At 32.4% G+C, this 11,867-nt stretch overlaps 1 protein-coding gene across 1 annotated transcript; it reads right to left on the minus strand.

The window, feature by feature from the left end:
- Positions 1-718: 718 nt before the first annotated feature.
- LOC115999540 (1-aminocyclopropane-1-carboxylate synthase 7-like) lies at positions 719-2,398 on the minus strand. Its single transcript, XM_031239382.1, has 3 exons — positions 2,225-2,398; positions 1,821-2,107; positions 719-1,583 (listed from the first exon to the last, which is right to left on the minus strand). Exons 1-3 carry the CDS (start codon positions 2,396-2,398, stop codon positions 719-721), a joined length of 1,326 nt encoding a protein of 441 aa, XP_031095242.1.
- Between the last annotated feature and the right edge of the window lie 9,469 nt (positions 2,399-11,867).

The raw sequence follows: 11,867 nt of genomic DNA on the forward strand, positions 1-11,867 counted from the left end.
CCAACATGTTTGACTAATTTTTTAAAGAATGTTAATTAATTAGTGGAAAATATTTGATAGATTCGCATTTTATACTCTTAACTTTTACTCTCTTTCATAAGTTTTAGACACTATTCTGTGGACCACATGATAAAAATAATCAATATTTATTTGTCACATTTGAGAGTAGACATGGTAAAAATAATCAATCTTTATTTGTCACATTTGAGAGTAGAATTTGAGAATATGCATAGTAGAACTAGCTATTAATTAGTGGATGGTTTGACCAGGTTATTAGAAGAGCCCGACTAGCTGAGTCATGTCGAGTAAAATCATAAATGTTTCACTTAAATTCTCATTAAAATTCCAATTTAAACTTTTAAAGACTCACATGTTATCTTATCCACATGAGCTATAAAGAAATATAATTGAACGGACAATTCCAATCAAGTTTATCAAGTAACTCTAAATTTACATCTATTGATTTTCTTGGTTTGAGCTGATGAGCTATAAACAATGAGTTTCTTGATTTAAGCCGGTCATCTATTAAACGGAATGGTAATATATTTATATTTTTTCATCATCAGTTCAATCTAATTTACATTTTCGAGAAATCTCAATACAATTTGGATGTTAATTCGAACATTGTCGATCACTACTGATCAAAAGTATCCAAATAACAATTAATCACCAAAACTGGGGGGAATGTATAGAATAAATGATAATTAATCACCATTAGTTACTCATTGTGTGTTCTTCTTCTTCTTTCCATGAAATCATGTATTCTCTTCAGTGCAATCTCCAGTGTCTGTTCACTCATATTAGCAAAGCAAACCCTAAACCACCCAGCTTCAGTGCAATGGCAGGAAGACCCTGGAGAAATATTAAGCTTCACTTCACGCAAGATTTCTTTCCAAACCTTCAGTTCACATTCCCTCGTAGGTTCATCCAACAAAGGGCTCATATTCATCCAGCAAAACAGCCCTGCATTCCCTTTCAAGCACGCGATCCCAGCGCTCTTTAACCCTTCAACGATCATCTCATATCTCTTCCTCAGCCTCTCCCGGTTAGTCTTTATGTAATTCTCAGTGAACATTTTGTCCGACAACATCGTAGCCAAGAGCTGCTGCGTTTGCGAGGAGATTAAGGTAAAACTGGACATTCTCCGGGCGGTTTTAACGACTTTGTCGTTGTAGGAATAAATTGTGCCCACTCGGAAACCGGGGAGGCCTAGGTCTTTGGAAAGGCTATAGACAATGTGGACTCTCTCTGAGTCTCTGTAGCTTCTGGCCTCGAGGATTTCTGCGATGCTGATGAACTCCGAGGAGGAGAAGGCGGAGCCTGAGTAGATTTCGTCGGAGACGAGGTGGATGTTCTTGGCGGTCGCGAAATCTAGGACTTGTTCTAGGATGGATCTTTGGATTGTTGCGCCTAGAGGGTTTGAAGGGTTTGTTATTAGAATTCCTCGGACCTTGATGCCGTTGGATTCGGCTTCATCGTACGCGGCTTCTAAGGCTGTTTTTGTTATCTGGAAGTTGTTTGAGCTGTCGCAATGAACTGGAACAATTTTCACACCTGTCCTCCACCTCAAATCCCTGTCAAACCTGCAAAAACCCCAAGGTTTAGCATTATTGTTATCATTATTATTCTTGACTATATAGCTCAGACACCCTGTCGACTGGCAAAAGATCAATGAGGTAAATCAGTCTAAGTTGTCCATATATATCTCTGACAGACTTCAATCAAGAAGGCCGACAGAGCCCTCTTGCTTGGAGTAGAGTTTGTAATCATATAGTTACTAAGTGAATAGTTTAATTAACTTGGATGGAGTTATGCCTTACCCTGGATAGTAAGGGGTAGGTACAAGCAAAGCATCCCCAGGGTCAGCTAAAATGAAGGTTAAGAGCTCATTAGCGGCGGTGGCGCCAGCGGTGATGACAACTCTTTCGGGATCAAACCTCGCCCTTCCACCTCTAATCTGTTCCATGAAACTTGCCATTGCTTTCCTGAAAGAGAGAAGTCCATGATAATCTTGAAACAACGCATTCTCCCTAAACCCAGAAATCCCCTTTCTGGTTGTTTCTTCTGCGTTTTTGTCCAAGTATTCTTCCAACAAATCAAATGAAACCTATCAACAAATTAATGGAAAATAATAAACAGTCCATCAGCATCATATCATAAGCTAGCAAAAATTAAAACTAACTTATGAAAAATATATAAACAGTCCATTACAATATATACTTACTTGATTCTCAGCTAAACCCATCTGAATCACTCCAGATGCGTTTTGTATCTCATCATAAGGGTCTTCATCATAGGCTTTCCAGCCTGCAAAATATGGTGAGTCTTCTCCATGAGTGTCTGAGACTGCAACTTTTGATAACCCCACCACACAAGGTTCATCAATCTCAATAGCCATCACTATATAATGCAATTTTCAGATTTTCTTTAATTTTAACACTTTCTGAAAGGAATCAAGCTGGATCGGAGCTTTATGTGTTGATGAGAAATCAGAGAAAGAAGCTAAGAAATTAAAGCAAATTAATGAGGTAGAGAACTGTGTGAATGGAGGTTTTTGTCAAACCCCTTTGTATATATAGGAAGGTTTTAGTATTCTGTTAGATGAGGAAAGTGGGCCCTCAACTTAAATATATTTTGCTGATAATTAAACAAAAGATGAAAGAAAAAAATATGGTAAAAGATTAAAGAAACCAATGATTGATTCTATAGAGTAAGTAAGATCAAAGCTCATCAGCTTTATCACAAATATATATATAGTTTGAATGGCTGGTGACAACTGTATGGCTGTATATATGTTAGCCTTTGTCAAGCTGCTTACATCTCAATCTCCACAAGATCCTCACTGCAAATTTGGTTGTTGATAATTATTGTGAGTTTTTAATTCTTAACTTTTACAAAAATTACTGCTAGCTACTACATAGTATGTCTGTATGTATATTTTTTTATGTAAACCAGTTATGTCAATACATATAATTTATAAGGAAAAACAAAAAGTGATTCCAACAATCCGAAATGATTTCACATTGTCTTAGTTTCGAATTTCAATGCCAACTTTATAAGGTTGGTGCAATTTTGATCCTTGCATAATATATTCTTTAAAATCCTTTTTACATTTTTTATTTGCATAATGCCATTCACACATGACTTGCCCGCTGAATTTAAAGGAGATTTATGTAAATTCCTAGCATCCAATTTTTTTTTTTTTTTTTTTTTTTGCTTACTCTATCATACATTAAGGCAAAACGTATACTATTTTTATCCAAGTTTAATTTAAATATAGACAACCCTCCCCTGGCAAAGACCTTGTGGTCTAGTGGCACCCGGTTGCACCCCCACATGGGAGGGGGTGGGCTCTCGCCTCAGTGGAGGTGATATCGAGGATGCGTTGTTGGTGGACTTGAGTGCTTTGCTGTGTGTGAGGACTATCTTGGAAGGGTGTCTGTTGTAAGGTATGGGGCTTGACCCTCCTTTAGATTAAAAAAAAAAAAAAAAAAAAGACTATCTTGGAAGGGTACGGTGTCTGTTGTAAGGTCTGCTCATGCTTTGAAAACATGTGGGAAAAAAATTGTGAGCATGTTTCTCAAATGATTCTCAAATGTTTATTTTGAATTAGTTGACCAGTTAATGATAACATACATTTGTTAGATATAAAGATCTAATTACTATATATATATATATATATATATATATATGATTCAACAAGCTATCAAACAATACATCACTTTAAATCCTTTATCATCATTGTTATAGTTTATCATGTAGTTCTTCCAAAAATGTGGTAGCTATAGTGAGTCCTATGCCACTAATGTCAAAATTTAAATATAGATATGGTAGCTAGGAATGATATGCTTTTCTCCCATTGTTTAAAATTGAATATAAATGTAATACAAGCACAAAAATTACAAGTGTATGTCCATTTTTATTTTGAAAGGAAATTATATTATGAGATTAAGTACTGGGAAGCAAATGTTATTGAATATAGACAGGTATAGAAGAAAAAGTTATTACTAAGAACAAGCTTGTGATTTTGCTGCCTTAGTCAGGGTGTGATCGAGCTGGCAGATTCGCTGATCTACAAATGAAATGGTAGGACACAGATTCAAAGTGCCTAGCCAATTTACGGCGGTTATTCATTACACATCCAGCGTATGAAAAGTCCGGTGTTAATTAGTCCAATGGATTAGGTCTTTTTTTTTTTTTTTTTTTTTTTTTTTTTTTTTTTTTTTGGGTGTAGTGTAGATCTAAGAGTAGTTAAGGTGTGCAATGTGCATCAATGGCCGGCCCTGACAAAGATTCTAATTAAGCATATAAGATCATTGAAGATACTGATTTGCATACAAATTTATATAAATGTTTAGGATGGAGCAGCTGCCAGAAGATGTGATATGATGGCCCCACACACTTTTGATCTTGATTTCATCACTCGATCTCATGCATCCATAAGCTAAGGCAACAGAAATTATGACTCCCTTAAGCATGTATCGGCTTCATAATTAATCATATCATATCAAACTACTCAACTAATCATTGCTTATCATCATCTATATCATTATGCCAAACTTAATCTAGCTTTAATTCTCCTCTCCATGATATGATTAAGTATCAAGCTGATACACCCATCATTATTATTGCTATATATACTTTGTTGACAAATGAATTCATCACATTAATGAATTGGACAAGTGTCATATATATGTCATTTTTTCAACATCCATGTCAGAAGTTCAAGACTTCAAGCTAAGTCTTATCACAAACGATCTTATGTTCTAATTTTTATTTTTATTTTTGTGTAAAAAGATATTTATATATTGGTGAAAATGTTATGAAATTTTTATCACAAAAAAGTGATAAAAAAATCTATAATTTGTATTTGGAAATAACTCAATTTGCACAATTAGGTCGCTAAAAATATTTCATGATTTCGATCATCTGTGGTTAAATAACCATAGATAGAAATTTTCTTTTCCTTCTTTCTACTCTCTTCATCCTCCTAATTTTCCTTCACTAAATATAAAAGTAAAATTTTTTTAAAAAAATCAAAATTTCAAATTGACCTCCAAGAAATTTTAATGTTTGCAATAATTATAAAATGAACCTCGCTCTTGAAAATTGTAATAATAATAAAATTAATTTTTACTAAAACTCTCAATCATTGATGAATTTTGATAGACGACTGATATCACTCATCATCACTCTTTACAAGATGGCGTGCACGAAAAATTTGGTTAAAGTTGGCCTGGCATCAATCAACCATCACGATATAATTTCAATTATTTGGTCCACACAGTTGTATGGATCATATTATCGAATAATGTACATTCAGTACACAAATAATGTACTTTTAGTATATTAAAAATGTACATTATATTCCGAGAAAGTACATTATTTGAGTGCTGAAAGCATATTATTTTATATAATGTACATTTAGACATTTAGTACATGAGTAATGTACTTTTAATATATTAAAATTTTACTTTTTATTATGGTCCCCAGTATATATTGTGTGTACCTTGCATGGTCCACACAATAATTTGCAATATAATTTGGTTAAAGCTGGCCTGGCTTAAAGCCTTAAAGCATATGTACTATAGGAGGTTGGGATATATAATCAACTGATTAACTGCCCCATTTAAGATTTAAAAACCTACATAACCCAATCAAAAGGAATGAAAGAAAGTAGGAAACATATAATGACAGGAAGAATATGCAGCATAATTAAATATAATTTAATATATCTTCAACGGAGTGGGGCCCAAGATGAAAGTGATAATCCATGTGCAAGAACTCTCAGCATGAGATCGATTTGCCATTAAAAGGTTGATGATAATTGACAATTGAAGAACATGGAGAATTGTTTATTCTAGGTTATGGTGTTTACTGATTGGTTGATATATATAATATTTAAATAGTATCATGTTGTATATTTACATAATTACTAATCATTTTAAAAAATGATATCATTAAAAGTTATCTACCACTCAAACATATCGAATATTATATTTCATGACTCATTAACTACTCATATAAGTAAACTCTTCAACTATGCACTTGAGTTGTTACACTATATATAATTCAAAGTATATGATCCTTCATGCTCCTTAAGATGATACTTGTTGTTCCTAAAAGGTTGAATCCTAACCCCAAGGGCCCCCGATTCGACAAAGCATTTAGGACTTGGGAAGATGTAAATCATGGTAACTCAACTGAATACAATGACTAGACATTTACTTATTGCGTACGTGAAGCTTCTCTCACTTTGAGAGGTTGTTCCTACACTATCGTTGGTGAGACTTGATCCCGAGTCATTGTTCCCGAGTCATGCGGGCTCCTCAAGATGATACCTCTATACTTATATGCTTCATAAACATAGCACTTACCGTACTCTTATGCAAATATAAGGAAATAAAGTTGTCCCTTCACTACTACGAATAGTACCGTGTTTGTATAGTGGTAACTGGTAAGCACTTGATCCTGTTATTGGTATCAAAGCCTGAGCATGTTGTACAGTCAAGACGGGCACGTACTGGGAGAGGATATTGGAATTGGTAAATGTTTGATATATATATATATATATAAATCCCAGGTGAAACCTAATCTGAAATATATTACTCTACTAATAATACAATAATAACGCGTAATCTTGTGGATCGCTGCACGCTTAAACCCTGGTTAACACCTAATCCAAAATGTGTTTAGTGTCTTAACACATTAGTTAAAACGTAGTCAATTGTTGCTTAAACCCGGACACGCAGAACCTTTCTCTTATCAACTTCATTAATTATATTTTATATTTGACTATAATTGTGAATTAATAAATTTTTATTAAATTGAATTACGTGACTTGATTAATAATTAATAATGACTATAATGGATTAAACAATGAAAGAATCACCAAAGCCATCTTGCAGACTACGTAAACGAAAAAACAATCACAAATTATAGTATTACTTTAGTGTGTTAGGTGGGAGTACTAGGATGAGGCCATATTATTAATATTAATATTAATATTAATATTATTATTATTAATTTTAATTTTTTTGAGAACTTTAAATTAAATGTGATGAAAAGTGGGTTACAGCGGAAAAGCATGCACACTTAGTGAAATGGACAAGTATTTAGAGGAAAATGTATTAACCACGGTACTCATCAAATGAAAAATAATAACTATTGTGAAGGGGTAATCAAATGAAAAGAGCATGATTCTTATATTTGGAAGTTGAAAGTTATGAATTTAAATTTGCTAACACTTTCTCGATTAAACTCATTGCACAGAATCTTTGTAGTGCTGTTTATCTCTCTGATTTTGTATGGTTTGCATACTATTCATGAATTCAATTACATTTTAGATTTTTAGATGATGAGGGTATATGCTATATGACCTTTATTTTTATCTAAAATATACATATTGAGTAATAAGTTTTAATCTATGGATGAGGTGCATATATATAAATTATCTTGTACTCTGTGTTGCATTTATACTTTTATAAATTACAATTAAATATATAAAATTACAGATTACTTTTGGTGAAACTTAAGCCTGGCCGGCTTAATTAAATCTCGTTGGTTATGGGTGACTAGTCATAGATTGACTGACTTTAATCCATGATTGGAGGAATTTGAATCGAAATTAAGGAGACAAGGTTGAGATGGGGAAGGAACAAATGTAGCTCTCTTTGAACAAGAATGTCACAATGAAAGCAACAGCATCACTGCATAACAGCTCATGTTGTCGATAAGTTCTTATTAGCAAAGGACAATTTGATTCTTTTATATGTGGTGCTTACGTTGTAATTGTGCTGCAAATTGCGATTTGAATACGATATGGTTGCTAAGATTTGTTGCTAGAGATTCTCCTAGCGTTTTATATATATCTTTATATGGATCACTAAGAATGCAATAAGTACTATACTTAGTGAGGTAATTAAGGAAATCAAGAAATTCATTAACCTTAGCTTCGTGCTAGAATTTTATCTCTTTTTTCTTTCTTTCTTTTTCTTAACTTAAAAATATGAACCTATTATTATTGAAATTTTAGTTTTTATCAAGACCAGTACGTTTGACTTGTGAGTTGCGACAACTGGTACACCATGTCATTCATGTAAAATTTAGTTTTAATTAATTAAGATAATTTGTAGGTCGATCACATACTACATTAACATACTGTATTTATGTTAGCATTATATTCTAGCTACCTTGTAATCAATAAGTAGAAACCTAGAGTAAAAACTTGCAATTAATTATTGTCAATTAACTTTGTTTTGTTTTTTTTTTTTTTGGGTGCGCAAGAAAAAAAAATCCTTAATCTATTGGCACGGGTAGCTCAGTTCATTCCAAGGTAGCAGATTGTGGGTAAATGCACAAGATCAAGTCCTATCAACCGCACTATGAGATCCTTTTGAGGTTGTGGCTCTTTGTGGGTACCAGACACTGGTTCGATGATTTACCCCTTCATAATCTTGTCGGGGGTGTGGGGTCCTTGAAGAGAGGGATTTCGTCTTTTGCGGGCAAAAGTAATAATACCCTTAACCTCGTGATTAGGAGAACTCACTCTTAAACATGCAAGAGGTCAATGGCAGGCTGTCTGCAGGCTAATTTGTTAATTAAACATGTAATTAGTTGAACACTAATGATTATGGGATTTGTTAATTATGGAATGTTCCTAAGACTTGTACTAGATTTAGCTCCAATTAAGACTATATATAATGATGGATGTATTTAATTAGTATGAAATAATGATGCACAGTTAAGATTTAAGAATTGAAAGCTTGCTTTATATTGGCATTACCCACATACATGTAGACAGAAGAAATTAAATTAAACTCAATATATATAAATGCAAGATTTGAATATATATTACACATTGGATTTGGCAGAAAGGTGATGAGGAATAACTGAAATGTTGGTACCCTAATGTGACAGCAAGAATCTTTATGGAAGATACAAAACCACTAACAAAATGCCACATCGAAAATTATTCAAAGATGACGATAAGATCGCAGATCAGATGCCAAAATATTGGGAGAGAAGATACTTAGCACTTGACTTTAGTTCCATTAGAAATAATAATAATAATAATAATAATAATAATAATAATAATTAGGTTTCCAAACATATATGAGATTTCATGTTTATTCACTGGGTATGTCGTCAGCCACAGTAGAATATGGTTTTTGAGAGATTTTGTGCTTCAACCACTTTTTTTCTCTTCATTTCTGCATCCAACGTTAATGGCGCTCATATCTTGACACTTTTCAACGTATGGGATTTATATGCTTTTGGCTTTTGATGTTGATGGCTGGTAATGTAATCATCAGACCCAAACTTGAAGTACACATGGCAACTAACTAAAGATTATGTTCCTTCTTTTTTTTTTCTTTTTTTTTTTCTTAGAATTAAATATTACAAGTTAGAATGTTACATCTAAAATCTTCATCCATATATTTAAATATAAGAATTATTTCTAATGTGTACAATCAAAAAAGATATGTGATTTTTCACATTACACCACTACTATTGCCATGGTCGGATTTTAAGGCGGGCAACATGAGTAACAACACAGGGCCTCAGTTTTTAGAGGGTCTAATATTTATTTTTAACCTAGCTAAAAGAAATAAAAAAAAAATCTACAATTAATCTTAAAACACAACATTTTTATTTTAAATCACTTCTCTCGGTCTCCTAATAATTAGGACCTAATTAATTGAGCATGTCAAAATCCTTCTGTTTCTCCAACAGTACAGATGATGTCTCAAGCCCTGAATCTGCAGAAATAACTTGAAATAAAATCGAGTCGACCCCCTTCCATATAAGAGTGCAATCGGGTGCCACTAGACCACATGGTTTTGGCGCTTAGTTAATTAATATGTAATTTTTTTTACTTCTTTTTATCATGTACCTTGATCTTCTTCTTTTTTAAGCAAAAAATGAGAATGTAAGACTTTTTTTTTTTTTTTTAAAAAAAAAAGAAGAAAAAAGAGAGGGAGGGGTACACGTACGCTGCAACATAAAGTAATTTAAAAAACCAATCAAAGGTCCTCCGATCCTAGCCAAAGATAAACCATGCCGATCTTCAATAATTACCCGTTGAAGATGAGACAAAGGAGAAACGAGCACAATAAGACCCTTCTCAAATCGATGAGACTCCTTGGCTAAAAAGTCAACAAATAAGACATTGTTGTTAGGAAAAAAAAAAGGCACTTTTGCATCAATCATATGTTAATATCATTTTCTCATCTGAATTATTCATGTATTCACATTATTCCCTCAATTTTTTTTAAAAGTGGTAATTTTTTCCCTATCTGTTAATTAAATGAGCGTTTGGACGGTTAAAAATAAGGTTAAAATAGGTATTTCAAGCCACTTTTCTTCTCCACCAAATTATTAATTATATGTGAGAAAAAAAATTGTGAAAAAAGAACGTACACCATTTACAAATATTATAATTATAATTTTAAGTTAATGCTTGTAACAGAGTTGAGACTTAAAAACACAAATAATTTATTATTTCTAAATTTGTGTTTAATTATTAATTCAATCTGTTATAGATATTAGTGTAAAATTATAATTATAATATTTACAAATGACATTTGTTCTTTTCTGCATTTATTATATATGATTTCCACATATAAACAATAATTTGTTCGAGAAGAAAAATGACTTGAAGTACCTATTTATCCTTATTTTTAACAGTTTTAAATGCCCATTTAACAGAGATGTGGAAAAATCACCATTCTTGAAATATCATCATTCTTAAAATATGACGGGATAATGTAAATGCATGAATAATTCAATGAGAAAAAATTGTTATAAACACATAATTATAAATTCTTTTTCATTCTTATTATAATTTTTTTTTGTTTGTTTGATATACATATCAAGCTTGCAAGCTAATTAAGTAACTGACATGCAGAATTTATATAATTGTCATGTGCGCATTATTGATATGATTTATTAGCATAATAAACTGTCGAACTGTTGATTAATAAATGAAAATCGAGTGGCGCGTAGAGTGTCATGTACATCATATTTAATTTTATAATTTGTCCCTCAATTGTATTGAGTGGTATGTGTTTGCACCACGCTATACAACTCCTTAATTATTTGCATGCTTATAATAGCCAAGTAGAAGAGTACGTAGAGCCATTATTGGACGTTAATTCATATTTTTGTTTGTTCTTCTTAATATATAGATAATAATTCTTTAATTTTATCAAGCTCGTTCTAAATCTAGCGATGATACTGTTTTAAATAAATTATTCACATATATATAATACATAGAAGAAAATAAAGTAGAAACTTTTATTTTTTAAACCTAATAACTCAACTATTATCTCTTTTAAATAAATATATAATAACTTAATTAGAATAAGGTCAACTTAATTAGATTAGGAATGTCTAAGCGGGGGTAAGACACCAAGTTTAATAATATGAGATTTATATTTATGCATATGGTATCTTATGGGCAATTGTACGTTATACCACTGATCAAGGGTCACCTTACATTGTGGATCATGATTTAAAACAACATTTAGATTATATGCTTGTAGTTAACGTATTATGTGTCTTCGATTAATAAATTGTTTACCTGCGTTAACATACTATGTACCTTCAATTTATCTACATGTGCATAATCTCTTAGCTGAAGGTACATAATATGCTAATGGTAGCTACTAATCTGAATATCATTTTAGATCAGCATTCGCAATGCAAAGTGAACCTTGGTCTATGGTATAATTTAATTTGCCTCTGATGGGCCCTGGCGTATTGGGTTATTTGATTAAGCCCACAAAGGTTAAGATTGGGCTAGGAATTAATTACGCAAAGGGATGAAAAAGAAGGTTGGGCTAGGGGGGGGGGGGGGGGGGATG

Source organism: Ipomoea triloba, chromosome 12 (genome assembly GCF_003576645.1).
Source record: "Ipomoea triloba cultivar NCNSP0323 chromosome 12, ASM357664v1".
NCBI lineage: Eukaryota > Viridiplantae > Streptophyta > Magnoliopsida > Solanales > Convolvulaceae > Ipomoea > Ipomoea triloba.

Excerpts from the sequence above, each read along its gene's own strand:
- LOC115999540 (XM_031239382.1), bottom strand. The coding sequence starts at position 2,398 with ATGGCTATTGAGATTGATGAACCTTGTGTGGTGGGGTTATCAAAAGTT. Across the intron at positions 2,108-2,224 it reads TGGGTTTAGCTGAGAATCAA|GTTTCATTTGATTTGTTGGA; the intron begins GTAAGTATATAT and ends ATTTGTTGATAG. Across the intron at positions 1,584-1,820 it reads CCTACCCCTTACTATCCAGG|GTTTGACAGGGATTTGAGGT; the intron begins GTAAGGCATAAC and ends GGGTTTTTGCAG.